Below are 18,806 nucleotides of genomic sequence, written 5' to 3'. Positions count from 1 at the left end.
TAAAAAACAAAAGTCTCTGGATTGTTGGAACTAACATTGAACCTTTTGACCCTTATTCTAAGCATCATGTCTGGAGGAAACCAGGCACTGCTCATCACTTATGCATTATGCTGTGGGGGAGACTGGTCAAGATTGAGGGAAATTACAGAGATATTCTTAATGAAAACTTCATCCAGAATGGTCTGGGCCAAATATTCACCTTCCAACAACTCTAAGCACACAGACAACACAAGAGCAGCTTATGGACAACTCTGTGAATGTCCTTGAGTTGCCCAGCCAGAGCTCTGACTTGAACACAGTCGAACATCTCTGAAAAAAATACTGAAAATGTCTTCCACCAATAGGGAGGGAAGTTATCCTGGTTTTACCCTGGTTTTGTGGGGTAAATTTGATAAACAATTTGTCTCAAATGCTGTTTAGAGACTTATCATAGTATTTTTGCTTTAGAAGACTTTTTTTTTTTTTTTTGAAGAACATACCAAGTGGTGATTTCATTTGATATCATGCAGGGGTCAGGAATTTATGTGGTGCGACTTTTCAGTTTGTTGCATTATTTGGCGCAACTGCGCAAATCTACACCAGTCCTGACTTGGCTTACAAACTGACTGTGGACAGCATTATTCAAAGGCGCACATTTGTCGCATGTCGCACAAAGTCTCAGAGAAAGCATCATACAAAGTGGAGTACTGAAGTAAGAAATGTGATCCACACCATATGTATCACGTCGTACACAATGTAATAAATTTGGTGCAGGTACACAGTTAACATGAATTAATGAAGTAAAAAGACGTGCACCTACTCTACTTTTGTAAAATGACTTCTATTAAAATATCTGAATCCTTCAAATAATTATCAGCTGCTGAAGTTGAGTTGTTCTTTTCTGTCGGATAACAGTGCTCTCTGCTGACATCTCTGCTTGTCTCGGGAACTGCATAGAGTAGAAGAGGTTTGATATGGGGATTTGCTTTTACTCTGGACAGTTCCCGAGACACGTGTCATCAGAGAGCACTTGGACAGAAAAGAACAGCTCAACTTCAGCAGCTAATAAGTACTGAAAGATTAAGATTTTTTTAATAGAAGTGATTTACAAATCTGTTTAACTTTCTGGAGCCAGTTGATATATAAAAAAAAAGTTTTTCCTGGATAACCCCTTTAAGAGGGTCTGCAAAAAATCCCCAAATCCAGATGTACAAATTATCCCCAAGAAGTACGGTAGTTATTAGTCCAGTCTAATGCTTATTTATATGATTTTTTCCTATATATGCAGTAATGTTGTTTTGTGCTTGGGTAGATCATCAGGATGGATGTTTTTTTAACCATGTTATTTAGGGAAGCTCCATTAAGAATTAGTGACTGTTTTTTGATGAGTACCATGTAGGACAGAGCAGGTTTATTTATCATCATATATCTTGCCAAAAACTGCTTATTCCTGCAAGATGTATAAAATCAATGACTGCTTCACTTGAACTGAACTTTTTTTTTAGAAGACTGTGAATTTCACAACTGGCAGCTCCTTTGTGTCATTGGCGATATTCATGTCCTAATTATTTTGGATTATTGTATCTACCTCAACCCTTATTTTTTATATCATAGATTTGGGACAAGAACACTTTGGAGTGTAAAAGAGTGCTAACGGGACACACGGGGTCTGTTCTGTGTCTTCAGTATGATGAGAGAGTAATTATTACGGGCTCATCTGACTCCACAGTCAGGTATGTTATTGCATCATTGTAACTCCTGTATAATGATCATAGAAAACGACTTGTTCCTCAACATTCACAGCTTAGTTGTCTTTTTAATCATTTATTGTTGATGTGCACCCAATGCTTCCTTTTATGATACCTTTTATAAACCTTAACCTTTTGGATAAGGATCTCCCAAGCCCTACAGTTATAAAGCCATGGTTTCTACATAAATACAAACAGACAGGAGCGCTTCCTTGTGTGAAATCCGCTTAAGGGGCGATGTTCATTCACATGTATTGATTAAAATGCACTAACCTGGTGCGGTTGTGCAAATGTCAGGCACAACGCTTACAAGAGTGTGTAATGATGAGAGCGATCAGCTTCCCACGTGGAACCTGCCAACGTGAAGACAATGGAGCATAGAAGAGGAGGAAGATGGAAGCTATCTTCGCGCTGTTGATATTCAGACCAGGAAGACTGGATAGTGATATTGTTGATAGAAGGTATTTTTATTGAGAACACACCAACACGTTTCTGGGCACGCCTGATGAAAGGGTAGATCATGCCCAGAAATGCGTTGGTGTGTGCTCAATAAAAATACCTTCTATTAACAATATCACCATCCAGTCTTCCTGGTCTGAATATCAACAGCGCGAAGATAGCTTCCATCTTCCTCCTCTTCTCTGCTCCATGGTTTCTACATGTTTGACTGATAAAGGTTTCTAAAACCTAAAACCGCTATAAGCTGAAGCAAATAAATGTAGGTTGTGCGCTATATGCTAGGTTGTATGCTATAAGCACGTTTTGCCAGTAGGAGGGAAAAGGAATTATTTGAATGTTTCTGCCAACCATCCTAGAATAAGAATTCATTACCTTGTTTTGTGGATATGTGAAGAGGCAATCATGTCAATTTCTACTGTTCTTAAATGGGCACTGTCAGATACAATAACTGTTGATGTTATAAAGCATGTAAAGACAATGGGGGACATTTATCAAGGTATTTAGAGCCTTTTTTTTTTTTTTTGCCTAAGCACTTTTTTGTGGGACTTTTTTGGGTAAGCAAAAAGTTACAAACAGCCTTACCTAAGCAAATTTCAGTTTTCACTTTGCAATGGTCAGATATTTATGATGTGCGAAAGTCGCACAAAGGCCACCCCCCTTAAAAATTTTGCAAGTCTGCTCCAGGAGTACAAACCCCTCCCCGCACTGCTCATTGAGGACATGCTGGGAGTTGTAGTTGCAATGGCTGGTAGTTGCAGGCGGGTTACCAAGGAGCGGAGATGGCCGGCTCCCAGGGATATGAAACTAAACTGTAATTTCATATTTCCCGTTTTGGGTTGTGATTGGCATATACCGACCAGCCAATCACAGCCCAGGCTGGGAAGTATGAAATTACAGTGTAGTTTCATATATCTGGGAGACGGCCGGCTCCGCACCTCGGCCACCCTCCCGCCTGCAACTACCAGCCGTTGCTGAAAAGGCATGCTGGGAGTTGTAGTCCTAATAGATTTATGTGCTCCTTTGAAACTGGCCCTGTGGATAGGAAAATAGATTGTAAGCTCCATTGGGACATGAACTGATGTGAAGGATTACCCACATTGTACAATACTGTGTAATATGCTAGCACTGTATAAATAAATGATAACTGTAATACAGTGTTCTTTGAGTGATCGCTAATATGTCTCCAATGCACTATAAAGGCTGTTATTCCTTACATGCAGTTTATACATCGTAACGTATGCCCACATCTAGACAACACTATGGTTAATATGAGTTCCATTTGTTCCAGAGGTTCCTCTTACTGAATATAAAGGTTCACTTTGGAATAATTGATTTATGCTTGAAGTATTGTCTGCCCTTCCCCTGGGCAGCGTGGGGCTCTCTCCGTAATTAGTCTTTTACGTTCTTCTCCTTAGCCTTTTACAATCATTTTAAGGAGATGAGAGCCCTTGTAATAAAAAGCAGTAATGTGGAAGAGGCATTGTGAGTCTCCCTGTAGTTTGTAGCTGTTGGTTTACTGAAGATGCAGCGTGAGACTTTTAATGTTAATGGCTACAATAAACATATGGAGAGAAGGCCTTTCTACTTCTTCAGGGAGATTTTAAAGGAACACAGACACCTTGGAAATAGGGGAACCTTATAGACTCCTATTTAAACGCTACATGTAGTTTACATGTGATGGGTCCAATGCAGTAACCTTTATTTATCCATTTATTATAATATTGGTAATTGTTTATGATGCCTTGTTTGCTTACTAACAAAATTTGATCTGATTGTTATCTAAGTAGAAATTTTAGGCAAATACAATCTAACTAAGCTAAAAACACAGTTGTACATTTATTGTCTTTTATTGAGCACACTGAGTAAACCTCCACGGTGCAAGAAGAAAATGTGGACTCTTAAACTTAGATCCCCTCAGGCAGCAATCATCTCCATCAAACTTAAAGGGAGACATTTTGGACCACTTCTCCCTGCAAATATGTTTCAGTTTATCATTATTTGTGGGATGCCCTGCATACACAGCCCTCTTCAAGTCATACCATAGCATGTTGATAGGGAACGTGTTATCAGGTTTTACTCATATGTCTTGCGCCATATGCTAATGAGTCTCACTTAGTCATTGGGATGTGCAGAATTCCAAAGTAGTCGCCAAGCTCCATGCTGGAATCACACCTACTCGGGCTTGGTTGACAACCCTGGCATGGCCAACATCACCACTCCCTTCACTGAAATCTAATGCAAGCTCAGGAGTAGCGATTAAGCCTTTTGGCATCTGACAGGCAGTTAAACTATGGAGAAGCACACTACACTTTTTAAGTCGAAATATCCCGTAAGGGGGCATATGTCAAAGCTTTACATCGAGAAATCTCTCCTACGCACACCTCAAAGAAGGACTGAAACATGATGTGAACAGTGCCCTAAATTGGCTGCCCCTTGTATGAGTAACTGGATCACTTCAAATGTCCTACCTTTACAATGTTCTGTTAAATTGCGCTAGAAGGCCAGGTGTGAATGAGATTGTCCTACTCATTTTGCAGTTCAAAAAAAGGCCACAAGGAAAAGATAAATTGTTTTTATTTCTTTTTAGTTGACCTTTATTCTGCCTTCAAATGTTACCATATATAAGATTCGGGTGAATACCAGAACATTGTGTACTTTGTTTTATTTGCTTCGATCAACTTTTGTTTACAGAAAAGTTAGAAAAGTCTTTTGAAAAATTCACTTGTAAAATAGATTAATGGCTGCCATCAAAAGGGGCAGCGAGGTGAATTTTGTTTTCCTAAATTTGATATATTTGATATTTTATAAAGGGTTGTATGAGCTTAGAAGAAAGAGACAGCACGACTCTTATGCTTTGGTTGGATGTGGTGTTGCAGGTCAGTTCCAGCAATGATTAGCTTATTGCTCTGGGTTCTGCTTCAGAAATCCTTAGGAGTCTTAGGGATCAGCCCAGCTAGGCATTTCCTCTGTAGTGGGCACTACTGGAACAAGGATAAGGGATATATGGATGATCATGGATGATCCAGCTGCTGGGAGGTAGACAATCTATGGGACGTACGTTGAGTTTACACATTTTCTTGAAAATTCTTGAGTCCCTCTAGTCAGACATTGATGCCCTATCCTGTGGCTTGGGGATAAATGTTTATGGTGGTTTACACCTTTTTAAATGAATAATAATCTTTGTAATACATTGACAAGCCAAGTCCACCAGAGTTAAGGCTTGGTAGACCTCCTTTATGATGTCCATATACCCTCATAGGTCTAAGTGATACAACAGAATATGATCACATACTTTAACATCATTTGTAATATAACTTTGGCAGTAAAGAGAAAAAAAATGATAGAATTCAATTACTACATTTCATCTGGGAAACTGGAAAATTTTATATAATAGGTCAGTTACCATTATGGGTACATTCACACTGTGGATATTCAGCGGGCCAAAATCTGCTGGCTTAATGTCCACTTGCAGCAGGTCCTGCCAGAATCATCAACAGTAAAACAGCGCTGGCTGAGATGTGCTGTGCAATAGACGGCAATGCATTCTGGCAAAATAATTAACATGTACAATCTTTGCGTGGACATCAGCTGCGGTAATTTCATATAGTGCACAGGGCAGCAGAATGGATTGTCCGCAGTGTGAATGAGCCCTAAAGGGTTGTCCGGCGAAAGAAACAACCTGTGTATGGTTTCTAACAGTATAATTAATTTACTAAGTATAAATATCTCACTAATATAATGTTATTAGCCATAGTGCAGAGTTCTTCCCTAATCTTCCCTAGATGTCTGCTTTCTTCTTAGCTGTAAAATCATGTCACACTCCCTGAATGTAGTCTGATCCGTTCCCCCAACCCCTCCTGTCTGCTCAGAATGTGACCAGTGATGTGAAGACAGAAGTAAGCAATTTTGACAGAATCTATTGTGACTGAGAAAGGCTTCATGCTACCTTATGGAAAGAGTCCTTACTCTATTGAGCACCTAATGGATAGTAATACCAGCTACCCCCATTTCACATGACTGGTCTCGTCTGGAGCAGACAGGAGGTAAGGGCGGAGCAGACTTCTTCAGAGAGTGTGACATGACATTATAGATACAAGCTAGACCGCTCAGCTCATATGGAAGATTTGTGTACTATAGATAATAACATTATATTAGTAAGTTGATTAAACTTTGTGACACCATAATAGGTAGTTTCTTTCACTGGACAACCCCTTTAACAGTATGTTATAAATACATAGATATAGGGGGATATTTATCAAATCCTGTCCAGAGGAAAAGTTGCTGAATTGTCCATAACAACCAATCAGATTGCTTCTTTCATTTTTGAAAAGGCCCCTGAAAAATGAAAGAAACAAACTGGTTGCTATGGGCAACTCGGCAACTTTTTTGATAAATCTCCCCCATAATCTTTTCCTTTTCCTTTTCTATGAAGAGTTGAATATGATCTGTGTGCATGATCTCCATAATTGCCCTACTTAGGCCTATTGCTGGCATTACATTTTTTTACATTAGCACATAGGGGGGGAGTCATTGTTTTCATGCTGTATGGTTTACCCTGGGAAAGCTGTAATATAATACACTAGCTTTATTTTCATTGCCTTCTCTGCTGTGATTGTTGAGAAATGTCTAGTCAGCATAACTAGCATTAGTCCCATAATAATCAGCTTTCTCCTTGAATGTGAAACGCGTCTTTCTACTGAATTTTAAATAAGTGACACAAAAGCAATAAGCCGCACGGTGAATAATCTGTTTTTCTTCATATTTCAAAAAATTGTCCCAATATTCATGTAATTTTCCCTTTAATATATTATGTCTGCTGCTTTTCATTGGGTTACAGAATCAATCTTCATCCAGGCTTGTGTATCAGAGTTTAACTGCGGATTTGGAGAAAACTTGATAAACTAGAGAATTGTGCTGTCTGCTACTTTACTTCATATCATGAAATATTAAAGTGTTCTGATGCGGGGCTCTTATTTTATCTCCCATCTCATGTGACTGGTTTCACTGCAGGGTTTGGGATGTTAACATGGGAGAGATGCTGAATACGCTGATTCACCACTGCGAGGCCGTGCTGCATTTACGTTTTAATAATGGCATGATGGTCACCTGCTCCAAAGATCGCTCCATCGCAGTGTGGGATATGGCGTCTGCCACAGATATCACGCTACGGAGGGTCCTTGTAGGACATAGAGCTGCTGTAAATGTGGTGGACTTTGATGACAAGTACATAGTCTCCGCATCCGGGGACAGAACTATTAAGGTAAGAGATTCTTGAGCTGGTCTCATCCCAGCCACCAGTACAGATAGTCTGCAGTGATGAAGCAACAAGCAGATTATCAGTGCATATTTATCCTTCAAGAAGTCTGGAAGAAATGGGTGGGGGGTATCTACTAGAGGAGCTGTAACAATGACATTAATTTTGTAAAATCTTTATAACTTAACGGGGTACTCCACCCCTAGACATATTATCCCCTATCCAAAGCTGTCTGATCTCTGCTACGGCACCCCAGTCATCCGGTGCACAGAGCGAGCTTTGCTCCATGTCGGATGACTAGCGATGGGGCGCCGGAAGCTTGTGACATCACGACCACGCCTCCTCATAACTACCACGCCCCCTCCCATAGTCTTGTATTTAGGGGGTGTGGCGTGACAACACAAGGGGGCGTGGCTGTGACATCACGAGCCTCTGGCACCATAGTGCAGGGAGATCGTTGGGGGTCCCAGCGACAGGACCCCTGCGACCAGACATCTTATCTTTAACTTTCTGATGTGTATGGGCACTTCCTAACTCTTTTCTAGCAGATGATGTAGAGGAAGACAAGGATGAAACACAGTGAAATTAATCTGAACTTTTTGCTTTCCCAAGAGATATTTCCTCCCCTAATTTAAACCCATGAATGCACGGCCAAGCTGAGTATGCATAAGTGTGGTGGAGTAGCTGTCAGTCAAACAAGCATTTGGTTGACAACTTTTGACATCTAAAAAAAAAAAAAATAACTTTTTGTGGGTGGAACTTTTTTACTTACAGACTGTTAACACTACAGAAGTACAGAGCATAGTACAAACTTTCTACTTACCTAAAACTTTAACTTGCAGTAAAAAATGTTTTTGTTAAAACCATGAAGGTATCTAGCTACGGCTGGGTTCACACCACATTTTTGCCTGCGGTCGGGAAACCGCATACGGCCGAAAACAAAGCCGACCAGAGGCTGCGGTTCACTCCGGTCGGCTCATAGACATGCATTAAATACGGTTGCCGAATACGGCTGAGTACGGGCGCCGCGGTTAAGCCCCCCCCCCTCCTCCCAGCCGTACACGGGAACCGTATTTAACAAAACGTGTGAACCCAGCCTACTCCAGTTTATGCTGATCCTGAGAATTAAGAAACAACTTTAGCTAAAGCAGTATTCCAGACCTGAATATTTTTTTTAAAAGTGAGTCATTGTGCTGTAAAAAAAAAAAAAAAAAAAAAAACTATACATATTAGTCCTAATCCCTTTAGCTATCTGATGGCTTCAATTCCCTGCTGCCCACCACTCCTTCCTGTGCCATGTTGTCCCCACAGATGCTTTCTCACTCAACCAGTCGCTGGCCTCTGGTGACCTACCTGAATCAGTGGCTGGCTGAGCAGGCAGTTCCTGTGAGGACAAACAGTGCTCACTGGGAGCCGTTGTAGCGGCAGCTACAGAGGATCAGAGAAGGTGAGTTTTTTTTATTTATAGCACTCTCATTCACTTTACCATCAGGTTTGGGTAGAAGTGGTCTAACCTGCTCTTGGTTTACCTAAAGAAGTTAGTTCCAAAGTTTACATTTCTTTAGGACATCTCCACAATGTAACTTTTAGATATTACACGTTTTATGCTTATTTAAACTGCTGGATGAAACTGCATTAATGGGATCTAGATGAAAATATCAGATTGCATATAGCAATAATACCTTCCTCGCTATCTTTATCTTGTAAAGGTTTCAGTGCTATTGTATAATTGCTTATTATGGATTGATTTGTTTGAATTTTCTCATCAGGTGTGGAACACAAGTACGTGTGAATTTGTACGCACCTTAAATGGTCACAAACGTGGGATTGCTTGTCTACAGTATCGAGATAGACTAGTAGTGAGCGGCTCATCTGATAATACCATCAGGTAACCATGTCTAAGCACCTGTTTGGGGTAAACCTTATGTGACTCCTGTCCCATACAAATGCTTTTTTTCTTTTTCCAACAAAAACTTTTGAATGGTTTTCCTACCATAGAAAGAACTCAAAAATAGAGAAACAGGGATTGTTGCACACCCACAACTTGTACGAAGATCTTATTGTTTCTAAGCATAATTTCAAAATCTAACAGGTTGAGGTTGTTAGTGTGTCTTTTGATCAAAACAAGCAAGCCAACTCAAGGTCACCTAATAAGAGTGGGTACCTGAACTAACACTGGCGTAGTGCCGGGCTGCAGCCCACAGGGGGAATGACCCAGTGGCCAGGCAGCCCCACTGCTGCCCACACCACCCCACAGACAACGCACCACAGCAACAATGGCCATTGCAGAGCACCACACCAGTGTAAACACCTACCATGTTCTCCCCACTGGACTGGAAAAATCATTGCAAGAAACCCCTATGATGAAAAACCCCAGCTAATTAAAAACGGCTGTGCCATAAGGGTTTCCTCCTAGCATTCTCCAGCACTCTGGCAGGGAGCACATGGTAGGTGTTCACACTGGTGTGGTGCTTTGCGGCAGCCATTGTTGCTGTGATGCTTTGTCTGTGGGGTGGGTGGCCCAGAGCCGGAGGTTTGGTCGGGCAGTAGTGGGGCTGCTTGGCCACTGGGTCGTTCCCCCTGTGGGCTTGATGACGAAGCGGGATGGTCAACGCCCAGGGTTACACCAGCGTTAGTTTAGAGACCCATTCTTATCAGGTGGGCTTGATGTGGCGAATGAGCTTGCAAGTTTTGATCAAAAGGTACCCGAACAACCTTTTAGTTTTTGAAATAATGCTGAGAAGCTATTAGATCACAGTACAAGTTATGGATGTGCGGCCATTTCCTGTTTCTCTATTTTTGAGTGAACATAGAAAGGGATGAGGTATATTTTAGGGTATGAATTCTCTTTAAAATCAGTGGATATCCAACTTCCAGGACCTCCTCTTGCACAGCCATATTTCAACACTGACCCATTCACTTGGAGAGTATCACTGTACAGTAAATATGCCAAAGAACCTCATCCTCTTCATTCACAGAATTGGGGAAGCTCTCGCAAAGGGTAGTCCCCCAATGATCATAATGTCATGGGAAAACTAATTTAATAACTATATATTATACTCATTTCAGGTTTTTTTTTGCTGCAAAACATTGTTCGGTTTGCACTGTTCCTTTTGCATTCAAAAACACCAGACTCCATCATACTAGTCATTAAGTCATTTAGTCACCCAAGTTCTGTTGATCACCACTTACTGGTCCCCTTTTGACATGCAGAAAATGCTACAGCGGTGACTACAGTGGTGACTTACCTCAATCACTTATTGGCTGAGCGGCATTCCTTGTGTCCAGGTTACAGATAAGGGGGAGGGGTAGAAAAAAGAGAAAGAGGTTGCTCCCTTGTGTAGATTCTCAATAGGTGTAAATTCAACCATCACAACATTGTGATATACTAACCAAGAGTTGTGCTTGCAATAGGCACAACTCAAAGGTAGGTGTAAAGGATAAATAAGCTGCTGTACTCAGACATAATCCAACACCTTGTAGGAACGGATCGACATGCCATGTGAATATGGTAGGAGGCAAAAAGGAGGTTTTAGAGGCGCTGCTAAATACTGGTATAAAGAAGACCACGGGCAATGCACAGGGTAACATTTACTTTATTAGGTTTACAACTGGACAACGCATTTCTCAGGTCCACTAGATTAAAGGGGTACTCCACTGGCAGCATTCGGAACTATATGTTCCAAACACTGGTTTCGCGCTGCCCCTCGTGACGTCACGGCCCCCCCCCCCTCAATGCAAGTCTATGGGAGGGGGCGTGATGGACGCCAGTTCCCCTCCCATAGACTTGCATTGAGGGGGCGTGGCTGACCCCCGCAGCGCTCAAACAGCGTTCGGAACATTTGGTTCCGAATGCTGGCCAGTAGAGTACCTCTTTAACTGATTTAGATTCTTTGAATGTACTGGTGCAGCTGGGATCTCTCTCAGATTGCTTGGTTGCATTTATTACAGCTGAAGTTGGTGCTACTAGTAAGTGTAGGAGGACAATAACTGTTTTGTAGTACTGTGCAAAGACCTTCACATAACCCATAAGCTAGTATACTTACTAGTGTTTTATGCAATAAAACGGAAGTGACCAAAGCATGGACGCCAGGAAACTCGAGCTCTGCCACGCAGAGTATCCTTGTATCTCTCCTAGTTCTTTTTACTTCTTTCTGGGTCTTTTAATCCCATGTTGTTTTAGAATAAAGATTTTACATCCTACTTTTCTCAACAGTGGGAGTTCTATCCAATTATTAATAACACAGCAGGCAAAAAGTTTTGAGTCTTTTACTGGGAAGCAGCCAATCCATTTCTAGAGGGAGCTGTTATTTCATACTCAATATCTAAGCGAAGAGAAACTACACAGTCAATAACAAACAGCGAGGCAGTTGATTGTGCTCCATGATGAATGGGAAATTCTGTATAGATATCCAGCCCTAAATAACATTATAGAAATAAACCACTTTATAATGGCTGCAAATAAACAGCCATTTTTATGGCAGCGCGTATTTCTGCACAGAGCACGGTCGGCATACGAAGGTGCTCTCAGGATTATAGGAGATGCATAAAACGCGATGAGGTCTTTCTGTTGATTAATGGTTAGAAAGGTTCGACTGTGCTGAAATGCACAATGGGAGTTGTTTTCCTTCAGCCGACTGCATCAGACGACTAATACAAGGAAAGTTATTATAGCATCAACTGAATAATGGAAAATGTACATGAGCAGCAATGTTGTGGTGGACTGCCCTCTGATCAGATTGTAGAGGCCTTGTTAAAAATGAAAGAAGCAAGCTGATTTGTTGCTATGGGCAAGTGGGCAACTTTTCTTCTGGACAGGTTTTGATCAATCTTCCCCTTTTGTCTTTTTATGACTAAGGGATCTTTGGTCTCTCTTTGCATCTTGAAAAGGATGTCACTACTACCTCCTGTGCCATTGGCTGTACTCGCCATAAAGAACTAAAGCCTCAAATCTGATTCTAGGATCGATTACATATTCTATATGCACCCTGGCATTGATCTGATCTGATCCTGTGCTTGTCTGTCAGGGTTCCCTAGGTGAAAGGGGCACTACCACTTCTAATAGCAGCTTCCTACTATCTTAAGGATTGAGCTAATTAAATTCATGGCTCATGATCACTAGTGGATGGTTAAAAATACTTAAAGAATTAATGGAAAAAAAGTGTTTTAATATGTTGCACATTAAGCCTTTCCTAACAAGTTCCTAAATATATTTAATAAAAATTAAAAAAAAAAGTATATTTATATGTTTAATTTCATTTTGGGAAAACCCACCACTAGGGGTCTCCATACATGAACCGGGCGCTAGTCTGTTATAGATTTTGGACTCATGCTGGCCTGGCATGAGTCCCAAATCGCAGACTGCAGCCGGGACATGTGACTAGAACAGCGCTGCTCCCTGTCTGTCAATCAGACTAGTGAGGGCAAGCGCTGTGCCCACAGCTGCTCTGGAAATGGCGTGCTGGAGATAGGTGACAGAGCTGTGGAAGAAGTTCTCACCTTCTTCCGGCCGGCCTGCAGCTTCTTACTCCGCTGCTCCTCATCGGTCCAGACTCTGTCTGCGTGAAGTGAGGGCAGAAGCGGTCCCCCAGCAGGCTTCAGTAATGTAGTGCCTGCCGGGGCATGCCCACATCCTCCTGTCGGCAACTCACACTATGTGAGAAAGAAGATAGGTAAGATACAGAGCTTTTTAAAGCTTTTAAAAAAAAAATGTAAGGACGTGGGGGGTGTTAGCTGTAGTTAGGAAACATAGCCTGAGTTAGTTTAGAAAAGTTAATTTAGTGATGGTACTAGTTAATGTGGAGTATGCTGTAAAAGCAAAGAGATTTGCTAAACAAAGTTTATTGAATGGCTATGTTTTGTCTAACAGAGTCTCTGGTCATTTCAGGTTGTGGGACATAGAATGTGGAGCTTGCTTACGAGTTTTGGAAGGACATGAAGAACTGGTACGATGTATTCGCTTTGACAACAAGAGGATAGTCAGCGGAGCCTATGATGGGTACATCTGTCCTTTTCCCTTTCTCTTGTTTAGCAGTTCAGGTGATCAGAAGTTAGATCCATTGTCAATGTCTGGTTATTTTGTTTTACATACAGAGGTCACCAAACAACATTGCAATGAAATCTTATAGTTCAAAAAGTGTGCATATTATGTAGCACTGAAATCTGTTACAGTATACCTAGTGTGGATGAATGAGTGGAAGTTTCACTTTGATACTTTTCCATTTTGTCGTTGCAGCCATCTTGATAACAGGAAGTGCAGCCAAATAGTTTGACACTTTTTTGAAGTGGCTTTTCAGAAATTGACAAACATTATTTTGTTATCACAAAGTGGCATTTTTGCTATCAGTTTCTAAGACTATAACTAAGAGTTAACAACGATATGGCTGCCATTCCCTTAGTCACTTTTAAAAAAATGTCCAACCCAGTTGTAAAGAGAAAAAAAACAATACCCTGAATACTAAACCTTGGCTTAAGTAAACCAGGGTAGTACTTCCTGATTTACTTACTAAAAGTAAGGCCATTGTTGTATTTTGGGTGAACATCCTTTTAAAAGGGAATCTTTAAGCAGATTTGAGCTACCAAAACTGCTGACTCTGCGTAAAGACATCAGGGAGTGGAATCATTCCTTAAAGGGAAAGTGTCTTCAGACAACGACTTATTGTTTTAAGTGTATCTGTCACTTTGACATGTCCTAGAGATATGTCAAAAGTGTTGATTGATGAAAGTCTGAGTCTTCGGACCTCCTTTTGATCAGGAGAACGAGACTGGAGAATACAGCGCTCTCCCTGCTTTATGTCACATGATTGAGACATGCTCGATGTGTCACAATAGACGGTCACTGAGATTATGTCTTTATCACATGAAACAGAGCAGGGAGAGAACATGCTAAGCGTGAACTTCTCCTGGCTCGTTCTCCTAAATGGAGGCGTTTTTCCATGTGACAGTGCCTATTTAAATAGTCAATGTTAAACATATTTTTAGGATTTTTTGTTATGTTTTTTTTTCAATAAAATTATCCTAAAATCTTGCAGTTTTCACTCTGGCCACTAAGCTTTCCATTTTCCAAGAGTCTTCCCATCATCACAGACAGGATTACAGTGAAAAGAGGCACCAATAAGACAGTATTTTCACAATAGTGATGCTTACAGTTCATCGTTCCTGCTGAATGCCCTCTGGTCATCAGAGCATGCCCGGAAAATGTTCCCATTTTAAGTAATATAGATTTTGGACCAGCCTATTGTGTCTATATCCATGTGACTTGCTGTTAAGCATATCTCTAAATGCTGTAAAAGACAGCACAGGTAGAATGTCTTAGCACATAATATTGTAATACATATAAAATAAATTCAAGCACGGAAGAGTTCCCTGCCTCTTTAAAACTTGTTGGGAGGGCAGCCCAGTATAAAACAGCATTTATCTCGTTTAAAGCGCAACTGTCATGAAATTTTAGTGTAATAACCTGTACACAGCCTTTGTACTGTGTGCAGGTGTTGTGTACAGCAATTATTTTACCTCATATTTTCAGGCTTTCGTGATGCTAAAAAGTGCTTTTAATCAAAGCCACTGACGGTCGGATAGGCGTGGTGCGAGGTACACAATGCCCCGCCACCGCCGCCACGCCCACTTTGTATCTCAGTGCTTGGATCGCTGTGTGATTGACACACAGGTCCCAGCGCATGCGCCTTTCAACTAATGTAACGTGCGCACTGCTGCGTGTCATCCAGCAAGCACTCGCTCCCGCCAACGTTATCCTCCTCAGTGCGCCTGCGCAGGGCTAGGTCCAGAGAGCGCAGGAGCGAGCGCTTGCTGGATGACACGCAGCAGCGCGCGCGTTACATTAGTTGAAGGGCGCATGCGCTGGGACCTGTTTGTCAATCTCACAACGGTCACAGCACTGAGATACAAAGTGGGCGTGTGGGTGGGCCTGGCGGCGGCGGGGCATCGTGTACCTCGCACCACGCCTATCCGACCGTCAGTGGCTTTGATTAAAAGCACTTTTTAGCGTCACGAAAGCCTGCAAATATGAGGTAAAATAATTGTTGTACACAACACCTGCACACAGTACAAAGGCTGTGTGCAGGTTATTACACTAAAATTTCATGACAGTTGCGCTTTAACCCCTACAGGACCCATGACGTAACGTTACGTCCCGACACCCTGGGTCTTAAGGACCAAGGACATACAGTTACATCATGGGCAGTTCTGGTCCCCGGGCGGGGATCGGACCGGGATGCCTGCTGAAATCATTCAGCAGGCATCCCGTTCAAATGCCCAGGGGGGTCATTAGACCCCCCCATGTCGGCGATTGCCGCAAATCGCATGTGAATTCACACATGTGATTTGTGGCTATTCCGGCGATGCGGGTCATGTGTGACCCGCTGACCCGGAGATACAAGGTGATCGGGGGTGTATGATACACCCCCTATCACCCACTGTATCTATGGGGAGGTGGCGATTTTGCCACCCCCCCAGGATCGCTGCTATTGGCTGGACGATTGTCCAGCCAATAGCAGCCGGCAGGGGAGGAGTTAACAGCATCCTCCTGCAGCTCCCGCGGCTGGCTGGGTTCAGTCAGCAGTCAGAGCTGCTGGAGGAAGCTGGGGACCCCACCTCTGCCGAAGATCAGAGCCCCCAGAGAAGAAAAGAAGCCCCCCATAGATCAGGGAAAGCATACAGCCCAGGGAAAGGTAGGGTAAAAAGTAAAAAACTAAGTAAAAAAAAGTAAAAACAAAAAAATGTTTCCCCCCCTGACTCCCTAATAGGTCCCCAAGGGTCTTCTGCAGTTTTTTAGTGTGACCCGGGCCCTATTATGGGTTCAGGGCGCTGCATTAGACCACCCCGGCCCCCCCCCCCATTTTTTGGGGGGCTGCAGCATTTTTTTCCCCCCATATAACTGTGTGTGATTTCTAATCACACACCGTTATATTTAGTATACATCAAGCACACACACAGTACATCACCCCCCACCACCGCCCCCCGCCACCGTAGAAAAAAGGTGATGGTTCACCGGGCTTTTCTTGCCTCAGACTCCGAATCTGTCAGTGAGGACGATGAAGTTCCAACATTTCTGTGTTCTTCATTGTCCTCCTCATCATCTAGCAGTGAAGATGAGCCCCCTGCACGGCGGCGGAGACGCCGCCAGGCGAGGCCACGCACCCCCCATGAATAGTGGCCGGCACTAGTGCGAGTGGTGATGCCGCTCTTACTAGTAGTCCGACCCCCCAGACAAGTTTACCGGAGCCCCCTTCCGGTGAACCTGTCTGGAGACCTCCTGAGGGTTATCAGCCACCGGTTCCGGAGTTTGTTGTCGACTCCAATTGTCCGGATTGACAATTCTGGATTCACGGAAATTGACTATTTCAGTTATTTTTTCAGTGACAGTTTTGTCAATCACATGGTGGAGCAGACGAATCTGTACGCCAGGCAGTTCATCGCCCACCACCCTGATTCTTTTTTGGCCAGGTCCAATGAATGGTGCGCCATTGATGCAGCAGAAATGAGGACATTTTGGGGCCTCCTGCTGCCTATGGGCCTGGTCAAAAAGCCCAGTGTCAGACAGTACTGGAGCGGGGACATCTTATACCAGACTCCGCTTTACAGTATGGTCATGACACAGAGGCGGTTCGAGGCCATTTGGAAATGCCTGCATTATGCAGATAATGAGGCATGTCCACCCCGAGGTGATCCCGCCTATGACCGGCTTTACAAAGTGAGGCTGGTCATCGATCACTTAGGGGCCAAATTTTTGGAGGCCTATGTACCCCTCAGGGAGCTCTAGGTTGATGAGTCTCTTATCAGTTTTAAGGGGAGACTCCTCTTCCGCCAGTATATTCCCTCGAAGCGGGCGCGGTATGGCGTGAAGCTCTATAAACTTTGTGAGAGTACCTCCGGGTACACTCTCAAGTTTAGAGTGTATGAGGGACGAGATTCCCGTATTGAACCCCCAGATTGTTCCCCCACTCTGGGTGTTAGCGGGAAAATCATTTGGGAGCTTGTGCACCCATTGCTGGATAAGGGTTACCATGTGTACGTGGACAACTTTTATACCAGCATTCCTCTGTTCACATCCCTTGCCGCCAGATCCACGTCCGCTTGTAGGACCGTGCCGAAAAACCAGAGAGGCCTCCCTCTAAATTTTGTTAATACATCTATTCCCAAGGGTGAGTCCCATGCCCTTGCCCATGAAAACCTGTTGCTGGTGAAGTATAAGGATAAGAGGGATGTCCTTATGCTGACCACTATTCATGGCAACGGCAGCTCACCTGTCCCTGTGCGAGGTACCACAACACCGGTCCTCAAGCCCGATTGTATTCTGGACTACAATCGTTATATGGTGGGAGTTGATCTTTCTGATCAAGTCCTCAAGCCATATAACGCCATGCGGAAAACACGGGTATGGTACAAGAAAGTTGCGGTCTACATGGTACAGGTTGCCATGTACAACTCTTTTGTACTGTCCCAGTACGCTGGCAACACAGGGACATTCCTCCAGTTCCAAGAAGAAGTCATAAAGGTCCTGATCTTTGGCGACCGGGAAAGAGCAGGCCGGACTTCCCAAGGAACTGAAGTAATAGGTGCCAGGATCATCCCAGGCCAACACTTTCCAGGTGAGGTCCCCCACACTGGAATGAAGGGACGAGCCCAGAAAAGATGCATAGTGTGTTACAAGAGGGGGATTCGGAAGGACACAACCTATCAATGTGACACTTGCCCCGATCATCCGGGCCTCTGCATTAAGGATTGCTTCAGGGAGTATCACACTTCCATGGAGTTCTAAATTTTCCCTCTTCATTTTAATTTTCCACAATTTGACCCAAGTGTACCAAGTCCAGAGAACATTCCAAGTTTTAACCCCATAAAACCACTAAATTGCCCAACAAAAATGTTTAAGCCCAAAAAAAAAAAAAAAAAAAAAAAAAAAAAACTGATAAGACCTCTGGGGGTATTTTTTTTATAAAAAATGGGTCACTGAGTCACTATCATCGGGGACTTTTTATGTTGCCTCAAATGCGCAGCGCTCTCTCTCCACCTGAGCGGGGTGCGTATTTGAGACAACAGGTTAGGGACTGCCACACATATCATATCACATTCCAGAATGATGATTCCGAGCATAGGGTTTGGGGCGGGCATATTTTTTTGTTTTGGCTATGCTCTGGGTCATCATTCTGGGAACATACTCTGTTTTATAATTTTATGTCCCACTGTACCCCATTTTAGTTACTTAGTGTACCCCAGTTATTTACCCCATGTAATGCCCCTTGAGGGGGGGTCCCACTGTTCTGGCTCCATAGGAGAAAGCCAAAGCTCAAGGACCCTGACTGATCTCCGGCACCTCTGAGACTGGTGTGCACGCTGTTTACGCCCAG

General features: G+C 43.0%; 1 protein-coding gene across 16 annotated transcripts in view; it reads left to right on the top strand.

Moving 5' to 3' along the window:
• BTRC (beta-transducin repeat containing E3 ubiquitin protein ligase) overlaps positions 1-18,806 on the top strand; it is a 278,342-nt gene that overhangs the window by 232,980 nt on the left and 26,556 nt on the right. For 15 of the 16 annotated variants that reach the window (XM_056529521.1, XM_056529523.1, XM_056529517.1 and 12 more), the window contains 4 exons: positions 1,594-1,712; positions 7,197-7,446; positions 9,210-9,328; positions 13,328-13,438. In XM_056529521.1, the coding sequence (XP_056385496.1) occupies positions 1,594-1,712; positions 7,197-7,446; positions 9,210-9,328; positions 13,328-13,438 (599 nt within the window). Of the gene's footprint in view, positions 1-1,593; positions 1,713-7,196; positions 7,447-9,209; positions 9,329-13,327; positions 13,480-18,806 lie in introns of all 16 variants that reach the window. The other variant, XM_056529531.1, reaches the window with a different exon arrangement.

The sequence above is a fragment of the Hyla sarda genome, chromosome 7 (assembly GCF_029499605.1).
Source record: "Hyla sarda isolate aHylSar1 chromosome 7, aHylSar1.hap1, whole genome shotgun sequence".
Lineage (NCBI taxonomy): Eukaryota > Metazoa > Chordata > Amphibia > Anura > Hylidae > Hyla > Hyla sarda.
The sequence above is the reverse complement of the archived record's forward strand: the minus strand, read 5'-3'. Positions and strand labels throughout refer to the sequence as shown.